Source organism: Musa acuminata, chromosome BXJ1-4, assembly GCF_036884655.1.
Source record: "Musa acuminata AAA Group cultivar baxijiao chromosome BXJ1-4, Cavendish_Baxijiao_AAA, whole genome shotgun sequence".
Lineage (NCBI taxonomy): Eukaryota > Viridiplantae > Streptophyta > Magnoliopsida > Zingiberales > Musaceae > Musa > Musa acuminata.
Window position 1 is genome coordinate 39,012,611 of NC_088330.1, and position 24,519 is coordinate 39,037,129.

The 24,519-nt window shown below is 41.2% G+C and overlaps 4 protein-coding genes and 1 pseudogene across 10 annotated transcripts; 2 read left to right on the forward strand and 3 right to left on the reverse strand.

Moving 5' to 3' along the window:
- The first annotated feature begins 79 nt into the window (after nt 1-79).
- LOC103982867 (protein FAR1-RELATED SEQUENCE 12) lies at nt 80-7,377 on the forward strand. Of its 7 annotated transcripts, none has more exons than XM_009399917.3 (6): nt 80-291; nt 362-538; nt 2,442-2,533; nt 3,090-3,361; nt 4,188-6,618; nt 7,048-7,377. In XM_009399917.3, exons 4-6 carry the CDS (start codon nt 3,140-3,142, stop codon nt 7,119-7,121), a joined length of 2,727 nt encoding a protein of 908 aa, XP_009398192.2. In that variant the 5' UTR covers nt 80-291; nt 362-538; nt 2,442-2,533; nt 3,090-3,139; the 3' UTR covers nt 7,122-7,377. The 7 variants fall into 7 exon arrangements, with proteins under 7 accessions (XP_009398192.2, XP_065033828.1, XP_009398193.2 ...); XM_065177756.1 differs by having other exon boundaries at nt 2,455-2,626; XM_009399918.3 differs by having other exon boundaries at nt 2,455-2,533.
- Nucleotides 7,378-7,656: 279 nt separating this feature from the next.
- LOC135666234 (calcium/calmodulin-regulated receptor-like kinase 1) lies at nt 7,657-13,267 on the forward strand. The gene is made up of 10 exons (XM_065177805.1): nt 7,657-7,736; nt 7,869-7,938; nt 8,000-8,388; nt 8,576-8,940; nt 10,107-10,260; nt 10,862-10,988; nt 11,537-11,622; nt 11,809-11,880; nt 12,484-12,687; nt 12,844-13,267. Exons 4-10 carry the CDS (start codon nt 8,627-8,629, stop codon nt 13,096-13,098), a joined length of 1,212 nt encoding a protein of 403 aa, XP_065033877.1. The 5' UTR covers nt 7,657-7,736; nt 7,869-7,938; nt 8,000-8,388; nt 8,576-8,626; the 3' UTR covers nt 13,099-13,267.
- Nucleotides 13,157-14,177, reverse strand: LOC135666258 (probable histone H2A.3). The gene is made up of 2 exons (XM_065177827.1): nt 13,855-14,177; nt 13,157-13,606 (listed from the first exon to the last, which is right to left on the reverse strand). Exons 1-2 carry the CDS (start codon nt 14,041-14,043, stop codon nt 13,391-13,393), a joined length of 405 nt encoding a protein of 134 aa, XP_065033899.1. The 5' UTR covers nt 14,044-14,177; the 3' UTR covers nt 13,157-13,390.
- Nucleotides 14,178-14,476: 299 nt separating this feature from the next.
- Nucleotides 14,477-15,503, reverse strand: LOC103982870 (oxygen-evolving enhancer protein 3-2, chloroplastic). Its single transcript, XM_009399929.3, has 3 exons — nt 15,140-15,503; nt 14,753-15,048; nt 14,477-14,686 (listed from the first exon to the last, which is right to left on the reverse strand). Exons 1-3 carry the CDS (start codon nt 15,453-15,455, stop codon nt 14,588-14,590), a joined length of 711 nt encoding a protein of 236 aa, XP_009398204.2. The 5' UTR covers nt 15,456-15,503; the 3' UTR covers nt 14,477-14,587.
- A 141-nt stretch (nt 15,504-15,644) lies between these two features.
- On the reverse strand, nt 15,645-18,994 carry LOC135672194 (cysteine-rich receptor-like protein kinase 10; annotated as a pseudogene).
- Nucleotides 18,995-24,519: the final 5,525 nt, after the last annotated feature.

Here is a 24,519-nt window from a genome sequence, read left to right on the forward strand (position 1 = left end):
ACAGATCCGACCCGTTTTCGAAACAGCCAAATGCGGATGGGTGGGTGGGTGTGAATAAGGTATAGCCAAATCCGCCACCCCAATCCCTACACCGTATCCAACCCGAGCTCTCTCTCTTCCCAAACTAACCCCGAGACAAGATCCAGAGAGGGGGAGGGCCGCTGCCTCCCATCTAAACCCGCCTCCTTCGAGTTCCCCACCCTCCGGTCCCGCCGCCGCTGCGGCGGCGCACCTGCGGTCGGCGACGGACACCGACGCCTCCGGCCGCCCCCAATTCGGCGACGATCCAAGGTACCTCCAACCCGCGTGAATAGCTCCGTTCTATCATTCTTTTCCTATTTTCCCTCTTTCTGGATTCTAGGGTTCTCGTTCATCTATGGATCCTTCGAGATAGCTGCGTTTTCTGGAAGTTCTACCGTCGTTATTGCTGTTGTCAATAGAAGAACATAAGTCCTGCGGGTGTTCGTTCTGCAGCGGTGTGCTAAGGCTCTTGGAGTGCAGAAACAGACTTGGAGATGCCTAAAAATGAACTTTTGAGGTATTTAATTCATTGAATGCGAGGATCTGATCGTCTCTTCCCACTATTAAATCTCAATCCATGTCGTTGTCCTTGCTGGCCTGAAAGAGAATCAGTGCCTAACACACGAGAGCTGGAACATGGACGTGCCATTTTTCTGTGCTCGTCAAATTTTTAGATCAAGGAAGCATACGCCCTCCTCAGTTGGTACGTCAGTCAATCGAAACAAAGAAAAATCAATGCAATGCACATATTGGGAAAATGAAAAAAAAAAAAAAGAATAAGGTTTATAGTATGGAAGGGTGAAGAAGATAAGCACTCGAATAAGAGTTTCATGGAGAAGTAGAGTTTTGGCTTTTTAGTGTTAAGCCATCATGCATCCAGCTGGCTTGTCAGCTGGTGATGCTTAACTTGGTTAAACTGTAGGAGCACTTCGTTATTAGAAGTTTCCCCTGCCATGGTGAAATTGGCTAATTCATTGTTTATAGTGGAGGAATCAAGGTTGAATAAAAAAGAACGTGTATTTGCTATCATGAACATGTCAATCAGTACCATTAGTGCATCACTTTCTTTGAGATACACTTTAATGCAGCAGATAGTTCTTATTTTATAGTCTTCAGCATATATTTTGTTCTTTATTCCTATAATATAATCTCATGAATGTCCAACCAGTTAGAAAAAAATAGTGTCGATAGTAATGTTGAGGAGGATTTTAATTAGATCAACATATAAAGTACAAAATCAGTTTGGATTGGACAAGCCAAACGCTAGTCAATTGAGTGATACCTAAATCTAGGTTTACTTATTTTCAAATTATTCAGAATTGTTCTTGTTGTGAGTCAATTTCTTTTACGACTGTCTATTTTAGTAATATAAATGTCGAAGAAATATTTAACTTTCATTTGTGGTTATAGGTCCTTGTTCCTTTTTATACTATGCTGCAGTTTTTGTTACATAGGGTGCCTCATTGAATAAATGTGGAAAACATAATGTTAGTAGTCATTCTATCCCTGATTGTGACTGCTTGATCATGTAATGGAGCAGGAAACCCCCAAAAACAAAAACCACCCTCCTTTTCCTTTCTCCTTCTTTTTCCTTCACTATTCTGAGTGATTCTAATAACTAGAGTCTTGAAAATTGTCAGTTGAAAAAAGATATGAAATTGTAAAAGGTTGCATCAAAAGTTGGTTGTCTTTTCATTTGTTCCCTCTTTCTCATCTAGCAGTATGATGCCATCTTCTAACTGCCCTGTTCTGTGCAATAACTTGGTTTTTTGCAAGTTCATGTACAACAGTGAAGTTTCTTTTTTATCAGCCATCAAATTTTGTCTTCTAGAATCTTGCTATTTGTTTTGGCCTTCCATGAACCTATACTCTGTCACTCCTAAACCTTCAATGTCCTAGATTCCTCTGGTGATATTAGATAGGCTATTGGAACCATTATTGGTTGGGATTGATCTAATTCACCTATGTTGCTCTTAATTGGGGTCAATTGAGTTTATTATATATAATAATAATTGGGAAATGGAACATATGGCATTGTGAAGTGATTAAAGCCCTTTTGAAGAGTAAAGTCTTATCTATGAACCACCAACAATTCTTGTTTATCAAATTGGTTGTTTAGAACAAAGACAATTGAGTGAATGCGTACATTGACAAATTTTTATACTATCTTCAAGGGTTGGGTCTGCATGAGCAGAAGTAATTGTAGAAGTTTATAGGCCTAATCTTGACTAACATTCACAAAGAGATAGCAGGAAAAAATTTGCATTATTCAATAGCTCTGTTATTTGTCTACTAGATAAATGTTAAAGCGGAAATTTTAGAATATCAGCATTTGAATCTCAATACATTCTTCCACAGAGATTAAAATTTGAAGCAGAGGCATATTGCATGAAAAATAATCAGTGTATAATATGTTTCAGTTGTTGCTGTCAGGACACATGCCCAAGACTGTCACGGGAGGTTGCTATCAGCAAATCAACGTTCATGTGGAAAGTGAAGATGAGGTGTAGAGGTGGGATATAATTGCAAGATGAAGCCGCATTTTGTATGTGATGGGTTAATCATACATGGAAATATTAGAAATGCAAAACAGCAAAAGAGCAAGGTTCAAAATGGCATTATATCCCTTAATTTAGTCAGGAGCTTTTCTGTCATGTCATCATGCTTGAGGAGACTTCAACAAGTAGCAGAAGCAAGTTGATGCCAGAAAATTCTTATTCATTGATTGGATAAAAAAGTATGGCCGGTCTAGATTAGCAAAATTGATACCTAGACATCGTAGGTGTCTTATGGGATAATAGGGGCTTCACCAATGAGACATCGTATGTCATATGCACAATTGTTGTTATAAACAATAACCAGTCATCCATTGTGGTTTATATGATTTAGGTTATAGAAACCATGTCTTTTGACAATGGACCTTATATTCAATGTCACAATATCATACTTTGAGAGTATTCTTAGATATTCATAATCATTTTGTCAACGAGTACTGTGTAGTCAATAATGAAAAAAAAAAACTGAACTGTGAGCAGAAATATTGTTCTGATTGGAAGTACTACTTGCAGGAAAGGCAGAAACAGCAGATCTACATGATTGATGGTTACAGGCATACAACATGAAGAGCGATAAAAAAACTTTTGTTGCCCCTGCCATAGTTTTTACTCCTTTGCAGTCTGTTACACCTGCACAGGGTGGTGGCCATCCAACTACAGGACAACCATTGGTGCATACATGGCCAAGGCCTCTTGTCATATTGTCTCAGGCTACACCATGGGCTGCTCGACCGCCTATTCCATCAGCTTCAGAACTTTCGTCAGTGCAAAAAAATTGTCATGGGGTACTTGCCCTTCCCTCCTTGTTTGATTATCTTATTTTTCCTTCCAGGGGTCACAGAGAAATAATTTTACATTTATTCAACAAATGATTTCACAGATGCTAAGTAAGTTAGGATTCACAAACATAATTGGTAGCATGTGTTGGCAGAGTTGTTTAACTTGCAATTTGAGAAGTTCTTGTAGAGATATTTAATCAAACTTGGAGTTAGATAATAGAGTTATTGACAGTGACAGAAAAGAAACATGATGATGAACATGCCATTGATTTATAAAATATCAATTTTCAGGATCCAATTTATGAGTAATCTTCTACTTGATTATATTTTGAGCTGGAAAATGTGAAAAACATTTTCTTAGTGCTGCTTCTGGAAATATTTCTGGCTGAAAAACATGATCATCATAATTTTGGAGTTACAGATCTTTGATGCTACAATAAGAGACAGTTGTTTTCTCTCATTCAATTGCTTCATTTGCAGTTGTACCTTTTAAAATTAAATAGTGCTAATTCCCAAGTAGAAAGAAAAATATTTATTGTAGATGAGGCATTGATTGCTTCTTAAATATTTCTTTTTGAAACTTCAGTTTATGTGCTGTCTGACCTAAACATTCATAGGATGAGCCTTTTACTTATGGGGAAAACCACACAACTGTTTATGGCTTTTTTTTTTTTCAAGGAAAATATAGTTGTTCCTGGAAATGCATTCTTTGTTGGAGTTTGTCAGAAAACCTCTGTTATTATACCTTATGTTGCTTCCTAGAAGGAGGCATTATTTGTATGTACCAAGTACTTCCCCATCTTAACAGGAATTCTGTTATATGGATGGACAGGAAAAGATGATGGACATGGCAGGTGCTGAGCCTATGATAATTGGGGATGCTAGTAATGCGAAATATGTGCCTAGGGTTGATATGCTGTTTGACAGTGAAAATGATGCATATGACTTCTATAATACATATGCTGAAAATGTGGGTTTTATTGTCCGAAGATCAACATTGTGGACATCAAAAAATATCATCACTAGGAGGACATTTGTGTGCTCAAGGGAAGGCTTTCGAGAGAAGAAGAAAGGAGCAAAAGAGGCTAAGTGTCCACGACCGGAAACAAGAATTGGTTGTCCAGCATGCATGACCATCAGGCTCACAGCTAATGGCAAATATCGTGTGACAGAATTTGTTCCCAACCACAACCATCAAATTGCAACTGTGTCTACTATTCACACATTGAGGGCCAAGAAGCTGAGACGAAAGGCTCGTGTTGCAAGAGCTGATTTGGTGGATGACACTGTAAGAACACCGGAGTTTGAAACCGAAGATGAGGCCTATGAATTCTACAGCATGTATGCTGGAAGGATAGGATTTAGTGTTCGAAGAGCAAGTGTGACAGTTAATGCAGAAAATGTGATCACTAGAAGGATGTTTGTTTGTTCAAGAGAAGGATTCCGTGAGCAAAAGAAAGGAGCAAAGAGGGTGAAGAAACCACGTCCAGAATTCAGAACTGGTTGTCCTGCCTGTATGGTGATTAGAATAACACCTACTGGCAAATATCAAGTAACTGAATTTGTCACATACCATAACCATCAGCTAGAAGCTTCTCTATCTACTGAGATTTTGACATCTCAGACTATAGAAAATGGTGAAGATCATGTTTCAGACACAGCTGATGAATCTGCAGATGATGCACACGTCAAGCAAGTACAAACTCATCATAGTAGCACTGTGCTTCCTTCAGATAAGATAAATTATCCACAACCCAAGCGTTTGAAGGCTATTCAAGTAGGTGATGCAGGTGCTACATTGGAGTATCTGCAAAAGATGCAAGAAAATAACCCATCATTCTACTATGCTGTACAAGTTGACAAGGATGATAATTTGACAAACTTCTTCTGGGCTGATGCAAAGTCTATGATGGACTTTTATTACTTTGGTGATATTGTATGCTTTGATACTACGTACAAGATACTTGGGTATGGCAGGCCATTTGCACTGTTTACTGGCATTAATCATCATAAACAAACTGTTATATTTGGTGCTTCATTGATTTATGATGAAAGCATAGAATCTTTCAAGTGGCTGTTTGAGAGTTTTAAGACAGCAATGAGTGGTAAACAGCCAAGGACAATTCTAACAAACCGTTGTTCAATGATGAGCGAGGCAATAGCTGCAATTTGGCCAGGCACACATCATCGCTTCTGTGTTTGGCATATTTACCAAAATGCTGCCGTGCAACTAAGTCAAGCATTCCATGGATCAAGAACTCTGGTGTATGATTTTTGCAGATGCCTCTTTGATTGTGAAGAAGAGGAAGAGTTCTTAAAAGAATGGGAAACAATGTGTGTCAAGTATGAACTTAAAGACAATCAGTGGTTGCATAAGCTATTCGATGAAAGAGAGAAATGGGCATTGGTGTATGGACGAGAAGCATTTTATGCAGATATGAAAAGCGTCCAACAGAAGGAGAGCATGGGTACTGAGCTAAAGAAAATTTTGGTCATCGAAACAGAACTTCCAAGCTTTTTTGAAAGTTATGAGAGAATGTTATCTGAAAGAAGATGTGCCGAGCTACAGGCTGATATTAGTGCCAGTATGAGTACCAAAAAATCACCTTCTATGCGCATGCTGAGGCAAGCTGCAAATGCTTACACTTCAGCTGCATACAAAATGTTTGAAAGGGAATTTGAATTATACATGGATTGTGTTTTATATAGTTGTGGCCAGGTTGGGACAATATCTGAATACAAGGTAACATCTGAGGAGAAACCCAGAGAACATTTGGTGAAATTTGATTCTGTAGATGGTACTGTGACTTGCAGTTGCAAGAAGTTTGAGTGTCTTGGGATACAATGTTGTCATGTTTTAAAAGTACTAGATTCCCGGAACATCAAAGATCTTCCCCCACAGTACATTCTGAAGAGGTGGAGGAAGGATGCTAAGACGCGATGTTTAAGTGAAAAATTTGCAGTCTCGTTTGATGGTGATCCTCAATCATCACTAGCAAAACGTAATAGCTTTCTATGCCGCATTTTCAGTATAACTGCAGCACATGCAGCCAAATCTTTGGATTCATATGCATTCCTTGAAAGCCAGTCAGATATTCTAAGTAATCAGTTAGAGCAAGTTTTGCAGACAAGACCCCTTGAGACAGCTGCTATGATTCCTGCACCATGTGATCGACTACAAAATCCAGTTGAAAGTGTAGTAGCTGAAAGTCTGCAGTACGATAAACCCAATCAAGCAATCTTTGTGGAAAATCCAGCCCATGGTACAGATACACAAGCAAATTGTTTATTAAAATATTTGAGATTGTTGTTTTTAGTGTGTAGATTTATCACACTTAGCTGCATTGCGAGCCATTCATTTATTCATCTTTCAGTACCTAGATCACCAGACTGGTCATTGCATCAGATTCTTAAATTATACTTAATTCTCTTCATTTTAAGCTCCTTCATGTTTATCCTGTTTTACTCCAAACCTGCTTTGATAATAAGATTTGTTATAATGTTTCTCTAATAAAAAGATTTGATATAATGTGACAAGAGTTTGTAAACAGCCAATTAAAGTTATTGACATCTTTTATTTGAATGTTTAAATTTATTGTATACCAGGTCTTTTGACTGAATAATTTCATTCATGCTTTGAGTTGAAGAGATTATATATTTTGATCTGAGTGCTTTCTTTCATTTTCATGCAGGTTTTCTCAGCTCCAGACACTCTCATCCAGCCATGTGTTGGGGTCAATTCCCATCTGGGCCTCCAGAATTGTGACAATGCTTTTAGACATCCAACACCGTCTGGTGTCCCATATGGTGTACTGATGTAATTATGTTAAAACATGTAATGTAGCGCAGGATATTGATTTGGTTTATTTATTTTATGGGTAATCCTGTGGTCTGCTAATGAGAGGTCATCCAATTAGTGCATTTTATGAAGGACACGACTTTCTCTAACTACACACTTAACATATCCTAAAGTCAGTCTACTGATTATGAGAAAGCTAATGAATGGTTCTCAGATTTCTTCATAGGATGAATTAGTGTTTCTTGGCCTCAGATTATATGACTTTGATGGTTTCTTCTTTCTGCAAATTAGTTTTGTGGTTTGTCTAGGATTGGAATGCATTCAAATGCAAGTTATGATGACATTTATTTCTTGGGTTGAGATGTTTCAGTTTTTTCCTCTGCTGTGGACCTTATATAACTTAAACACATCTATCCGTTTCTCATACAAGTGTTTTTTAATTGAAATTGGTCTTCTTGTCAAAGCTTTACTGTTGATCCTCTTTTTGATCTAAAGCACTTAATCAGGTGACTGAATCTGGTGGAGATTGGCACGATGCTGCTGCAGTTGATCGAACGCCTGCTAATGTAGCTGTATGACAGTGTGAGTTCGCTACTGTTCATATCATTATGTTTTCTACTCTACAGAAAAAACATATAGTTCTCTCATTACTGAGGAAGCATTTGCATTGGTTTCCTTTCCTTCTTGGACTGACTTTTTCTTGTTGTATCATAGTGAAATGATCGGCCACCGGCATCTCCTATGCTTGCAATGGATGGATCGAATGCTGTGGAACCTTTCTCAGGTATCATCGTATCATTGCCTCCTTGCCTTCCGATCATAGTGAAACTAAATCACTGCCATAGGATGCGTGTGCGGATCTCGAGGCGTAATCGACGGCAGGAGATGGGGGGGTGATTCGTGCAGGCCGAGCTTTAAATGTCCTGCACGTGCTATCCGCCGTTCACCCATCCGGACCGATCTTTTTCCATCATCTGCCTAAAACACCCCTCTCTTGTTGAAATGGACACCGAAGAGACGCCAAGGCGGCGAGGGCATTCTCGTCAAACAACAGATGTAACAGTGCCTTTTGACGTAAATAAACAAAGCAAAGGACGCCGATCCCCCGCCGTCGGGCTTTGGTTGGTTCGCTTTCTCTGCGGACTTATTTCTTCCTAATCTTTCTCCATTCCCACTCCATCTCTCCGATTTCCTCACCGCTTCATCGGTTTCTTCTCGCTCCTAAAGAGGGGAGGTGAAAATCTGCTTCTTTACTCGTTTAGTCCATCAAAACCCATCGTTTTCGCAATCATTTTTATCAAAACACGAAATTAAATTTTGGTTCTTGAGCTGCTTTGTGGCTGCTTATGGAAAATGTGAATGGAAAAGCTAATATGGGCTGGATTTATCTGTCTCGCATTTGTTTTTTCCGATACCGATAGAGACCGGAGCTTTTCTTCTACACATTGCTCAACTAGAAGCGAGTGGGGAAGATGAAAGAAGCGTCACGAGAACTGATCATGGGGATGCTTATGGGAGTCCTCATCAGTTTGATGTTGGCTTTGGTTGCTTTTATCTGCATCAAGTGTCGCTGTAGGTATCTGCTATTGTTGGAGGACAATCCGCGGAGGGCATCCACCATTCCCATCCGCACGAATGGTGTCGATGCTGTGATACTCTCAGACTCCACTGTTGGTCAAGAATCACCGGTTGTCCCTCACGCAAATTGCACGTCTGTGTGGCTGGATGGCACGTGCAAGAAGAATCCTGCATCTTTGCTTCCTGGAATACCCAAGTACACATACAGGTACTTTCATCTTTCAGTCCATTTGTTATCGTTTAGGTTCTTCAACAAATCTGAATGTGATGCCTTGCAGATCAGTCGACTGGTTCACTGAACACCATCTGCAAGTCAACATTCTTAATGTTTGAATGCTACTTAGTTCTGAATATGGTATCTGATCCTGTAGTTACATGCAATGTGTCCAACGGTGCTCTGCCTGTGTCTCACAATATCTTGACTGGAAATTCCATCTGTTCCTTGAAAATAGTTTGATTTTAAAAGCTCTTCTATTACATAACAAGCATGGATACATTGAACATTTGGAATTCAGACATTGGAATTTTTCAGCTAACTAGCTGATAGATAATCAGGTAGCTTCTCTTCGTATGTTAGTTTGCTATAATAAACATTTAGTTCTCAGATTGGTTTAAATATGCTAGCAGCCTTCTGCTTAAACCTTAATCAAGTATGTCTACTGTTGCTGTTACTAGTGGCTGCTCATCAATCATCTTTCTGCCAGTCATTCTTGAGTACTAATAAAATGGAATAGCTGTTTCTTGACTATCATTATTTAAAAACCAAACATATAGCTGTGGCATTATTTCTCTTTTTGAAGCATCTTGAAAGATGTTGAAAATTTTGGACACCTTTCCACAGGGTAATATGGAAACAGGTGTCTGAAATGCCATTTGAGAATCCACAATGGCAGGTCTTTTACCTGGCTCCTTTATAACATCCTAGCTAATAAGTACATGCCTTTTTAATATTATGAGGCCTTCTAATTTCCCCTTTAATTTCAGTTGCTACTCAATTTTGGCACATATTCTGCTTGCACAAGTAGGTAATCCTGGGGTGGTGATGTAATTTGCACGTATTTTCATGGAAGAGGAGTACTTAATTTCAATACCACATGAATGCTTTTAAACTTATGTAGCCAATTTCCAAGCAACGATTGACAACTTTATCGGTGTTTCTTCTTTCACATTGTTAACATTGCAGAGTGTGAGAAAATTAGCAATGTTTTTGAACAGAAAAGCTGAATGACTAATGCTTTAGCAAATAATATTGCTGAAATGTTTAATTATGCATGTTATTTCTCTACAATGGATATTACACAAGCTGTACCAAGCTGTTCTCTATTTAAGCCCTCTTTGTTGTAGTTTCACATCATTATTCTCATATTTTCACAGAGACTTGCAGAAGGCAACATGTGAGTTCACATCAGTGATAGGTCAGGGAGCATTTGGTCCAGTTTTCAAAGCTACAGTGTCTACTGGGGAGACAGTTGCTGTTAAAGTGCTTGATACCAATTCAAAACAAGGGGAGCAGGAATTTCAAACAGAGGTAGTTTTGCATCATAGTATCTTTCTTCCTCCCTTTTCCTTTCAGTTTCTATGGTTAACCATAAGCAACTTGATACTTGTTTTAACTTCAAAAGTTCTAATGCATGTTTGTCAGCATGTGCAAACTTTGCTCAACATTTTCTCTCATATAATGAGAATCATGAGATCATTAAAAAATACATTTGCTAATAAATATAACTGTGTTGTCATTTTTTGTTTTGTTTTTGCTTGTCATATTCAAATTCTACTTCCTCATGAATTTTGGTCATGCCTCAGTCCTGGCATCTTTGAAAATTTGATGAAATAACATGCGAGGTACAATTCCATTTTACAACAATAAATGGTTAAGTTATTTAAAACATCAATCCTAAGAGTTATTGTCAACTAGCAAGGAATCCATGAAAAAAAGAACCAAAAACTGTTGGCAATGCATATTCATATTTATATGACCCAGTTATCTTGAATCCTAAAATTTTGTATGGACAGACATCTTAAAATTTTTCTTTGTTTCTTTAACGGGAGAACTCTTTTGAGGAATAAATTGTCATACCCAGGCTGTAACAGTGTCAATTTTTTTCTCATTTTTCTTGCATCTGATGCAGGTCTTGCTACTTGGGAGATTGCATCATCGTAATCTGGTGAATTTGCTAGGTTATTGTGCTGACAAAGGCCAGCTTATGCTAGTATACATGTACATGACTAATGGCAGTCTTGCTTCTCATTTGTATTGTGAGTATTACATTAACTTTTTTACTAGATAGTAGTGAAGCCTCTAATGTTGTAGATTATATCCTTATATCATTGATCACAAATTTTTGTATGACAAAACATATTGGAGATTCTCTGTTATCTAATATTTTTCACTTGTTGAATTTCAACTTTCTTTATAAACTCCCTATTGTTAGTGGATAATGAAACTATGTTCTAGATTATTTATCGCTAAACATTAAAATCTACTGAACTCTCAATCAGTCAATAGTGATATGGTACCAAACGTCTATATGCATAATAAAATGAGTTTTCAGAAAATTATAACTATTTCTGACTATGAGGCATGTTTCTTGAGATGCAAAAGAGACTGGTATGAACTGAATCATCAAAAACAGGAAAATGCAGGTTTACGGAATCCATTCATCCAAATCCATGGACACATGGCATCATCCAGCAAATTCATTAGTCATTGATCCTTTGATTGCATTGATACATATTGTGATACAGTACAAAAACCTTTTTTCGTCTATGTTGGCATGTTAGTTAATATTCCACAATATTTGCAGGTGAAGAACATGATCCACTGAACTGGACTTTGAGGGTTGATATAGCACTAGATGTTGCAAGAGGCTTGGAGTATCTTCATTATGGTGTAAGCTTCATATATGCAGCAGTCCTGTTCGATACCATCTTGCCCTGTCCTCTAACATGTCTTTAACTTTTTATGCCACCAGCAAATATGAAATAGTCCCTAATTCTTTGACATACTAGAACTACAAAACTCACTTTCCCTAAGAAATTGTAACTATGTTCTTGGTTATACCACTACTTGATGCAGGCAGTTCCACCGGTTGTGCATCGTGATATCAAGCCGTCGAATGTACTTTTGGATCAGTCCATGAGAGCAAGAGTATGTAGACATCTCATGGCTCTTGGGTACCTATTTCATGCATGAAAAATGATTTTCTGATATTTAGATATATTTAGCAGTGAATTTCTGGATTTGCATTTTGTGTTAATACGAAATCAACTCTTGCATGACTTTATACTTGTCTTTCAAAACTTTTGCCATATTTATTCTTTACGTTAATCTCCAACTTATTTCCTTCAGCTGTTGATGAGAAATATAATTGATTGACAAATCATGGAAGTTTCTTCTGTTAATAAAATTTAGATGGGACAGTAAGGGAGGAAAAAAGAACATGCCTTTAACATGAAATCTACTAAGTTTTTAATGTTTGTGCAGCTGAGCTGACAAACATCTTGCAAAAGATGGGAGGGTTCAAGATACATTTGAAACAATCCTGTCTCTTGGAGATGGAAAAGCACTGCACATTCACAGCTCGTGTGTTGATCTTGTCTCACATATGTAATTATCGTGTTTTCTTATTTGATCTCCTTATTTCTTCTGAATCATCCAATCCATGCTTTGTGATATGCTGGACATCCATATATGCCCATTACCCTCTTTCTTTCTTCTTGACGAATCTAATTAACTTGTTTCCACGAACAGGTTGCAGATTTTGGACTATCTAGAGAAGCAATAGTCAACCACCAGAAATCTAACGTCAAGGGAACTTTCGGATATCTTGATCCTGAGTACATATCATCAAAGATCTTCACAAAAAAAAGTGATGTCTACAGCTTCGGAGTTTTGCTTCTGGAAATGATTGCTGGCAGGAGTCCACAACAAGGTCTTATGGACTACGTCGAGCTCGTAAGACGCCTCCATTTAGATTCTTATTCTCATCAACCACACCAAAATTTGCTGCAATGGAAGAAATATGGGTTTTTCTCCCCCTTGCATGGAAATTATAGCATCTAATGAAGTCTTCTTCCTCCCCGAGTGCTAATACTCGTGTGGATGAATCAGGCAGCCATGGATGTGGAGGGTACCGCAGGTTGGGACGAAATCGTGGACCCTCGGCTGAGTGGAGCATACAACGCGGAAGAACTGCACAACATAGGAGCAGTGGCACACAAGTGCATCAACCCAGGCTCCGGGCCACGGCCATCCATGAGCTTCGTGGTTCAAGCTTTATCGCAAGTCGTGAAAGCTAGGGATGGCACAAGGCATCGGGAGAAGACACTGCTTCCAGTGGCAACAGCAGGGGAAGAAGCAAACTGAGGCTGGTATCACAGAGACGAAACGCAGAGCGGGCTCAACCACAATGGCAATCATCATCTACACGGCAAGAATTCACATGCCACGAAGCAGAGACATTTCTCACGAACGGCTACCTCGAATGTACAGTCACACCATCAGTCAACTCTATTTGCACATCATTCACCTACTACTACGGCTAGTTCACATCGCTAATAATTTACCTGGGTCCTACACAATGGTCCGAAGCTACGACACCTAATTAGAGAGAGCACGACGCCGGAGCAGTTCGATTTTCTTGATCGCGGAGGCCGGCTCAGCTCTCGTCCTCGCCGGCGGCGGCGGACGCCTTGGAAGCCTTCTTGGGGAGGAGGAGGTTGTGGATGTTGGGCATCACGCCACCGCTGGCGATGGTGACGGAGCCCAGCAGCTTCGTCAACTCGTCGTCGTTCCTCACCGCCAGCTGGATGTGGCGGGGCACGATCCGAGTCTTCTTGTTGTCCCGCGCCGCGTTGCCTGCCAACTCCAACACCTGCCCAGATCAAATCAGTCGGTCATAAAAAAGAGATTTTTGGGTAAGAAATCATGGAGAAGAGAGGGTTTTAAGTGCTCGACTACGTATTAACCGCTCAACTTTGACCTAAATTTTCATGCCATAATGATCGATGAACTTAATTTACTTCAGACGAAATCAACTCCCAGCAGAGGAACTTTTCCCCTTTCGAACCCTAAACAAAGCGACCCAAGATTGAATGACGAGAGGAAGAAGAAGGAACGAACCTCAGCAGCAAGGTACTCGAGTACGGCGGCAAGGTAGACCGGGGCGCCGGCACCGACCCGCTCGGCGTACTTGCCGGCCTTCAAGAACCGCGCGATCCGGCCGACCGGGAACTGGAGACCGGCCTTGCTGCTCCTCGACGCTCCCTTCTTCCCGGCCGCCGACGCCAGCGTCTTCCCTCTCCCCGCCATTGCTCTTCGCAGCTTCCCGAGAAGAAAGAACGATCCCGACGACGAGTAAAGAAGCGATCGCGCGAGCTACAGCCGAGCGAGTACGGTGAGAAGTTCCTTCGATGAGCTCGTCCATATAATGCACCAGACGCGGGACGGAAGCCAATGACGTGGGAGCACACGGATTGATCCGGGCTACCGTCAGATGTTGATAAAAGCGACGGCGGAGATCGAAAGTTGCTGAGCGTGAAGCGGTGGGGACGAAGTCGGTCAGAATAGGTCGGCTCGGTCCGGTTTGGCCCGGCCCGTAACGGTCAATATCAAAGCGGGCCATCTATGTCGGAGATTAAAAGTTCATGCGAGGTTATAATCCTTTTCCTTAATGTGTTTTGTTTATTTAAGACAAGCATTAAAGGACACAAGAGTTTAATTATTCTTCTTCCACGCTGTTCCAGAGCGACACAACGCATAATTAGAATGTCCATTTACGAGAAGTTACATATGTGGATGACAGACAGCAGAAACACAAAACACAGCAGAAACTGAGTTCTCTCTCTCTCTCTCTCTAGCCCAGTTTGGCAATGACATCATCCAGTATGGATTTGGTCGCTGCGTAGTACTTTGCCGCCTCCGAGCTGCTCTTTATCTTCGCTGCATGATCAAGCTGCACGTAGACACCAGGGAATTAGGGCTACGTTAGAGTATACACGACCAAACAAGATTAAGTTACCTCACTGATGGTAGCGAAGAGCTTCCCGCTGAGTTCCTTGAGTGGCTTCTTCTCCTCCTTCGGCTTGGCGGAGATGACGGTGTTGAGGTCGTAGCGAAGATACTCCGCCTTGAGCCGGAGGTTGTTCATGACGTACGGCCATGCCTTCTGGTCTATGAACTCTTTAACGCCGATGATATCCTTGGCTGACTCCTTGGCCCTCGCCGCGGCCTCCGCCGGCCCGAGTGGCTGCAGGAAGAACCGCTCCTTCAGTGGCAGGTCAAGGTCTCTCGGTTCATCAGAGTTTAGTGTCCCAGCTATTGGATATACATGCGTAGATCGAGTCAGTGCATAAGTGTTTCCGAAGCAGTATATGAGAAGAGGAATGACGAGGTCCGGAGAACTTACGGAGTCCACCGGAGGGCGGAGGCGGGGGACCGACCTTGATCGACTTGGCCTCGGCGAGCACGGCTTGAGCGAAGGACCCGCCGGCGAGCCCAGCGGCCACGAGCCCGAGCACGGCCCGGCGGCCGCTCTGAGCCGTGGCCTCGCCCTCGGCCGGAGCCTGCTGGGCTCTGACGGCCAGGCCGGGCCGGGAAACGGCAACGCGGTGGTGGGGCGCGGGCGCAGGAAGCCGGCTGGAGCCGTTGAGCTGAAGGCTTCCCTCCAGCACCGCCTGAGAGGCGCCGCGTAAGCCAGCCACGGAAGCCAGAGACTGCGCCATTTGCTCACCTCACCTGCCCCTGTGTGTAGTCTTCTTCCTTTGCGGAATCAGCGACGGTAATGGGATTTTATTTGCTGCAGATTGTGGAAACTGGCGGCGGACAGGGCAACCTTATCCACCCAGGCACGGTTTTGGATAGCGCTGAAACCAATAGACGACTGACACGTGCACTTCTATGTGGTCTGCCTCCTCGTTGAGCACTGATTTCTTGGCATGTGCGCTGCACAGTCTCAACCTCATACTTCCATCCAAGCTGTCCTATAGAGAGAGATCTTTACGAAGCCCATATGACCCACACACAGGCAACAATGATTTGGGATGAACAGTCCCCAGAGGGTAATTATAATGTTCACTTTTGTCTCTTCTTATCAGTCACCAGCATTACTGCTCTCGGCAATTGGTAACTTTGTTGGCAGATCTCTTCATTCCTATCCAGCTTTATATGACTCATCAAGAACTAAGAAATCTCGTAACTTTCAACAGTTCAGATCTTCACCAATGGTTTATGTAAACATAGAGAGATTAATGCCGAGTTTTTATTCATACAACGGTGGAACGACGGTTTCCACTATTTGAAAAGGGAAATAATAGTTACATCTTCTTCTACAGCTTCTGCTATCGTGGCTCCATCTCAGAGATGGAGATTTCATTTTCCGACGATCTTTCTTTTAAAGGCATCTGAGCCGCCCTATCTGCCTCGAGAAGATCCGCCGCCGCCTCTTGGATCGAGCTGCCATGGACGTAAAAAGCAGGCGGTGAAGGGGTGGGGAGAGTGACAGAGGCACTACCGAGCATAAGCACCACAGACGCCATGCCCGGATCGCCGCCGGCTCTTCTTGGACACACAGCAGACCGATGTGCATGCATCTTAGTGCTTCCTGTGGTTCGTACTGCTCCTGCAGGCTTTGGTCGACCACCTGCAACGCCATCCCTCCGTTCCAATGTCTCCAGACCTATGGCATCAATAAACAGTGTCAGACACCGAAGCTATCGTAATTTGTAAGGGAAGTATGATCTCTTACGTAGCCGAGCAGGTCTAGAAATCTCCCAGATCCCTGATTACCACTATTCTTCTTGCCCGTCACGATCTCTAGAATTAGCACGCCGTAGCTGAACACATCTGATTTGGCCGACAAGAACCCATGAATTGCGTACTCCGGTGCCATATATCCACTGATGAAGTGGACGAGACATCATTGTTTTGATGAAGAGTTCGTTCTTCGCAGGATGAGAACAAGAAATGCTACTTACTATGTACCGGCAATTCGGCTAGTTCTTCCCTTCGTCTCGTCGATGTTGAACAGCTTTGCGAGGCCGAAGTCTGAGATCTTAGGGTTCATCTCCCCGTCCAACAAGATATTACTTGCTTTGAGATCCCTATGCACGATCCTCAGTCGTGAATCTTCGTGAAGATAGAGGAGACCACGAGCGATCCCTTCAATTATCTTGTACCTCCTTGCCCAGTCTAACTCCGGTTAGGATCTGCTCCATTGACATTAGAAAGAAGAGGTTGACTATATACTTGCCGTGAGAGCCTAGGAGATGTTCTTATCCTTTACATAGAGACATACCAAATAGCCATTTGTCAAGACTTGTGTTGGGGAGGTACTCATAGACGAGAAGCATTTCTTCCTCCTCTAAGCAACAGCCCAGTAATCTCACAAGGTTTCTGTGCTGTAATCTAGCAACGAGAATCACTTCGTTCTTCATCTCTACCAACCCTTGTCCTGAGCTCCTTGAAAGCCTTTTCACAGCTATGTCATCTCCATTCGCAAGTGTTCCCTGCACAGGACAGATGAAATCAAACGCATAAACTGGTCAACTGCTTCCTCGTGCAGCAATTTTAGGCTTCGAGACGAATGGGCACCTTGTAAACTGGTCCAAATCCACCTTCTCCAAGCTTATTTGCATCAGAGAAGTTGTTTGTGGCAGATGTGTGGCCAAATCAAATAGTAGAGATTCCACACTTCTGACTTCTTCGTAATTGCGCCCTGCTACGACAGATTCAACATGACTACAGGCTTTAAACGGAGAAGAAAACAGTGATCATCTCTGTGTTCAGAGATAATAGTACTGCTGCAACTTACGAAGTCTTCTTTTAATTGGTTTGCTTCGTCGTATGCAGAGACAAATGGCAACGATGAGCACTGCTGAAGCAGCGATAGGAATGGAGATGATGAGAACTGTTCTCGAGGTGTTTTTGCTTTTTCCTACAAAAAAAAGGGAAGTGATTAACTGTAAACTGATGCTTAAGAATCAAAATTTAGACACTAGTCTTGTTATATGTGCACATATTTAAACCCTTGAGATCTTTAAAAGTTCTCATATGTGAAGATCTTTAAGCAAAGAAAACATCTTGAGAATGTAAAGCTAATAAACATATAATAGGTGACATTTATGTTTCCTAATTTACGATTAAAGTGATCTTTGAAAGTTCTATGAGACTTTTCATTGTTGAATTGGTGGAAAGGTGACAAGACCATTCAAAAGCAATTCCCCACGTTTTAGGTCTTCTTTGTTGACCTTGGAAAAGAGATGCAACGATGCAACAAAAGTCATGCCATGAATGCCAACTTTTCCATGTTAACTAAATTGATTGTTTCATTGGTTGGGGCTGATTGGCAAAATTGGAAACATGGACGAAGTAGGAACCTCTCCGAAACTTCATTGTTGATCGACTTACCAGAATTGGAGCCAGCTGATGGCGACGAAGGAGGAGGCGACGGTGGCGATGGCGGAGGAGGGATGACGGAGAAGGAGAAGAAAGGCAGGATCTCAAACCTAACAGCGCAGCTCACCTTCATCACCTGTCCCCCTATCTTACCGTAGGTGTTGGGAAGGAAAGCCAGCGCCTCCTGGAGACACAGCAAGCAATCATCCTGCGACAGGTCGCGCGTGCACTGCACCATGCCGTAGATGTCCCGTAAGTTGGAATAGTTGGTGATCCCCACCCCGAACCTCGACGCCCTGGCCGCCGCCTGCGGTGCGATTTCGTACATCAGGTCCCGCAAACGGCTGTTGAACACCGTCGGATCCGTGGCGTTCTGGGAGTTGATCAGAAACTCGGGGCTGTCGTCATCGAGCTGGGAGAAGAAGTCGCGGTCGGAGTAGCGGAGGAGGCAGTAGTCGAAGCGGACGGCGGCGGAGGTGCGGAGGGGGCAGCGGGCGGGAGCGGCAGTGGCGGAGCGGTTGAGGCAGGAGGCGCACTCGCTGGGGGCGGCGTCGAGGCGGCACTGGGCGAGGCCGTAGGCCGCGGCGGAGGGGGATGCGGCGTCGGAGACGGCGGTGGCGAAGCCGCTGATGGAGGAGGTGAGGTTGGTGAGGAGGGCGGCCAGGTTGGAGGCGAAGGGGCCGGGGACGGTGTAGTTGGTGTCTCCGCAGTCCGTGCGGATGGGATCAGCCTGGGAATAGATTTTAGTGGGATTCAAAGCTACTACGAGCAGCACTAACAGCAGCAATGGAAGAGAGGCAGCTAAGGAGGAAGAGGACATGGTGGTGCTTTGCTGAGCTACTCAAGGAACAAGAGGGAATTAATAGTTCACCGTACATATTGGTGTGCGTCCTCGTGACTTCGGGAAGAGGCTTGAGTATTGACGACGGATTGACGTGGACTTTGTGGATGTTCGGTCTTAATGGAGCTTAATGGAGAGGGCGGAGGTATTGCAGGTTCGTTGCTACGCGGTTGTCGGGCTGAGTCAATAACACGGTGATGGGCGAGTGAGTTGACTGACGGTTGGGACTCATCACGTTGTTTTCCATCTTAGATCTCGATGAAAAATATGATTAGATTCGAACCGAAATCAAATAATAATAATAAGAATAATAATCGAATCGAACTATAATCAAATTAATCAACGGTTCTATGGTATTAAACCAGACCCAAATCGAGTTATGACGGTATGATTCCATATGGGTCAAACACTAAAAAATTCTTAAATATCTCCATAAATAACGAATCCATCTTTTCAATAATTTAATAAACTATTAATTAGAGAAATATTTCTAGATTTTATTAGGGAAAAAGGTATGAGAAAATTATTATGAAGAATTTGATTTTTTTTTTCTTTAAACGTAAGTAAAAAACGTTTAATCATGTTAATCTTGCATCAGTTTTCTAACATGTTATTTGATTATTGATCTATGATATTTTTATTTTAGTTTAAAAGTCTTCTCTTCCCTAACACTATATATATCTATTTTTTCTTTAGCAGATGTCTTTGTTCTAATATGACTTATTTATGTTGCTTACTGATGCTACACCTAAAAAAAAATTGTATTGTGTGTTAGAAATATAAAATAGATGAGTCCAGAACAAGACTTACGTACATCAAATTTGATATCATTTTAATCTAAAAACTTAAACATATAGATTGAATGCTACTTCTAATATATATAATCTATCTTCTTAAATTCTTCATAATAATATAAGATTATTTTCTTAATTCATCTTCTTTTATCTTGTACACATGAATATATTTTACTGCCGCTAAACTTCCTATTCTCAAAAAAACATGCTATCCTTAATTTTTTTTTTTTTTTTTTGCACAAGTGATCCATGACTACTCAACAGAGTAATTACTGTTTCTTCTAAAATTATCATCTCAGAAGTAATTACCCAACCGCAATAATATACATATTTCAGAGAGATTAATGTCTCATGACTTCCTGCAATTATCCTCAGGAAAAAGTAAAAAGAATGTACTCCATTCGTAGAAGCGTGGCATTCATACTCCTTTTTCTTGTTTCTTTATCCATCCGTTAATGGTCAAAATCCCGCATCCAGTACAGGAGTTGACGAGGCTTACGCAAAATAGTGATACGCACAGAGAGAGAGAGAGAGAGAGAGAGAGGGATCTAGTGGCGTAATTTTCTACGGGAGTATCGACCGATGTACCTTTGGACTTTAGTGGAAGACATTATACTATATATCTCACTGACTCGCCTGCGTCTTTGTCCTTCTAGTCTGAAGCATCTTTTTTACTGTTTGACTATCACAAAACACCAATTTAGTCGGTAGATTCTTTCTAAATCTTATTTTCTTAATACAATAATAAAAATATATATTAATAATTAATTATCATCAAACATTTAGGCATAACGTAAAAACTATCGTAGAATAACAAAACATGAGTTACCCTCTTGGTCTCCATTAACCTAGAGTATCCAAGAAGAACCTATCACGACTGACAATACCTATTTAGTTATGCACATTGTCATCTTTCATGCTCAAATGTCCCTCTATGATCTCTTGAATACTCGAGTGTGTCATACATTCTCGATAGCATTAAGGGGCCTAACACGAAGTGGTACACTCATTTGAAGCCACTCTTGTTTGGCTCCATCACTTAGCTGATAAAGGAGTTCGAACTTTACTTTGTTAGGAATGTATGCCCAAAGCCATCGATAGCGATGTTGCTTGAGCTCAATCAAGGGGAGATAGGGACATTATTGGGAAACCTTGGAGCACATCACTTGTGTAGTAAAAAATAAAATCAAAAATTAGTTTCTTAAAGCAATCTTATGTGATCAAGATTTAAAGCATAAAACTCGAGAAACCAAAAATTGCATAAAGGTGTGAGACATTCTCACTTAAAGGAACTCATATATCCCCTAAGAATACATATCTTAGTCCATAGATAAAGGAGCTCTCACAAACTTCTCTCTAGTGGTAATCCACATGATGGACACAACAATAATGCACCTCCTCGCATAGCACATTCTTTCCTCGTGATCGCACACTACTATACAATAGCGTATAAGGAGGGATCGGTCCCTCTTGCTATCCTCTCACACTAAAGAAGCAGCAATTGGTTTGAGGAAGAAGGGGGAGAAGATGAGGAGGTTGACAATAATACAGGTCTAGCCTATGACTCTTTTAGCCTCAACTCGTATTTATAAAGAGCATCCTTTAATTAACCCTAATGGATCATTGATCTCCATCCAATTACCCCTAGTTTAATGGATATTAAATCCTCATCCAATAACCATTCTGAGCTCTATTGAGTCTCTCCTAAGGATTTATTAAAATAAGGGTTATTTCATATCTGATCTTCTATTTGTTGCATTATCTACCATATATGTGTGTGACTCTCTAGGCCTAATACCAAGCTGGTCATGAGTTACACCTGTCAGAACTCATGATTCAAGCCTTTATAATGGGGCTCAAGCCCTCTTGCTCGATTCACTAAAGAAATACACTATGGTGGAAGAATAGGTCAAATGTGGCTAAGATGCACGAGTCAAAAAAACCTAACCCATATAAGAAGAAATATGTCATTATAGAGGCACATGTCAAATGTACTCGATACACATAACTCGGGAAAACACAACCTATGTGAGAAAAAACATACCATAATGGAGGCATAAGCTAATGTGCTTAAGATGCGTAAGTTAGAAAACTTGACTCGCATGAGAAGAAATCCACCACTATAGAGGTACAAGCTAATTATGCCTAATTTGTGTGAATAAGAAAAACCCAACCTACATGAGAAGAAACCTGCCATAGTAGGGGCAAAGACCAAAGGTGCTTAAGACACGTGAGTCAAGATAACTCAACCAGAGTGAGAAAAACGATGGAGGCACATACCAAATATGCCCAAGATGCATGTGTTAAGAAAACCCAACCCACGTTAGAAGAAATCCATCACGGTAGAGGCATAGGCTATATATGCCTAAGATACCTAGATTAGGAAAACCCAACTCGCGTGAAGATAAACCCATCATGGCAGTGGCATAGGCCAAATATGCCTAAGATGCGCGAGTCAAAAAAACTTGACTTGTGTGAGAAGAAACCCGCTATGACGAAGGCACATGCCAAATGTGCCAAAGACGCATGAGTCGAGAAAATCAAACCCGCATGAAAAGAAATCCACCATGATAGAGACATAGGCCACATGTACCAAAGACACATAAGTCGAGAAAACCCGACCCACTTGAGAAAAAACCCATCACGATAAAAGTATAGGTCAAATGTGCTCAAGACGCATAAGTTAGAAAATCCTGATCAAAGAAGAAATCCACCATGATAGAGGCATAGGCCAAATATGCCCAAGATGTGAGTTAAGAAAACCTGAAGCGAGTGATAAGAAATCTATCACGACAAAGGCGTAAGCCTAATGTACTCGAGATGTGAGAGTCGAGAATACTAGACCTGCATGAGAAGAAATTTGCCATGGTTGAGGAACATACCAAATTTGTTCGAGATGCATGAGTTGAGAAAACCTAATGCACATGATAAAATTTGTCACAAAGAAGGCACAGGCCAAATGTATTCGAGATGCATGAGTAAAGAAAACCCGACTCTTATGACAAGAAATCAGCCATAATAGAGACATAGGCCAAATGTACCCGAGATGCATGAGTCGATAAAACTTAACCCGTATGAGAAGAAATCTACCATGAGGAAGGCATAGGCCAAATGTGTCTGAGACATAGGCCAAATGTCTCAAATGCGTAAGAAGAAACCTGCTATGGCAGAGGCTTAGGCCAAATGTGTCTAAGATGCGTAAGTTAGAAAAACTTAACTTGTATGAGAAGAAATCTACCATGACAGAGGCATATGCCAAATGTAACCGAGATTTATGAGTCGGGAAAACTTGACTTGCATGAGAAGAAACCCATCATGTCAGAGGCATAGGCCAAATGTGTCTGAGATGCGTGACACCAAAAAACTTGACTTGTATGAGAAGAAATCTACCATGATGGTGGTGTAGGTCAAATGTGTCAAAGATGCATGAGTCAAAAAAACCTAACCCATGTGAGAAAAAATCTATTATGGTGAAGGTGTAAGCCAAATGTACCTGAGACACATGTCGGAAAAACCTGACTCACCTGAGGAGAAATCTACTATGACAAAAATATTATAGAAGTACGTGCCAAATGTGCTCGAGACACGTGAGTCGAAAAATCTAACCCACATGAAAAGAAATATACTATAATAAATGCATATGCCAAATGTAGTCGAGATATGTAAATTGGAAAAACTCGACCCATGTAAGAAGAAATCCACTACGGTAGAGGCACGGGCCAAATGTGCCCGAGACGTATGAGTTGAGAAAACCTGACCCACGTGATGAGAAATTTGTTATGGTGCAAGCACAGGTCAAATGTATTCAATACATGTAAGGCAGAAAAACCTGACTCGCATGAGAAGAAGTTCGCCATGGTGAAAATATAGGCTAAATGTGCCTGAGATACATGAGTTAGAAAATTTGGACTTATGTAAGAAGAAATTCGCTATGTAGGAGGAATAAGGTAAATATACTTGAGATATGTGAGTCGGAAAAACCTAACCCGCATGAGGAGAAATTTACTATGGTAGAAGTATGGGCTAAATGTGTCTAAGACGCATGAGTTGAGAAAACATAATTCATATGAAAAGAAATTTGCCACGATCGAGGCACATGCCAAATGTTGCTAAGGTGCGAGTCGAGGATAGCCAACCCATATGATAAAAAATTCATTGTGGTGGAGATACATGTCAAATATGCCCAAGATACATGAGTTAAAAAAATCTGACCCATGTAAGAAGAAATCTATCACGGTTAACACACATGCAAAATATACTTGAAATACGTGAGTCAGAGAAATATGATCTGCATGAGAAGAAATTTGTTACAATAGAGACATAGAATGAATGTGTTTGAGATGCGTGAATCTGGATAACTCACCGTGTAAGAAGAAACCCACCATAATAAAGGCACAGGTCAAACGTGCCTGAGATGCATGAGTGAAGATAACACAACCCACGTGTAAAGAAATCTACTACAATAGAGACATTGACCAAATATGCTAGAGATGAGTGAATTAGAAAAACCTGATCAGCATAAGAAAAATCCTATCATGATAAAGGTACATGTTAAATGTGCTCGAGAAATATGAATAAAAAAATTTCGATTTACGTGAAAAGAAATATACCACAATAAAGGCCACAATAGAGGCACGTGCCAAATATATCCGAAATGAATAATCCAATCCGCATGAGAAGAAAATAGTCACGTTCAAGACACAAAATAACTGTGCCCACATATTAGCCTGAAAAACTCAACTAAACTATTGTAGAAGC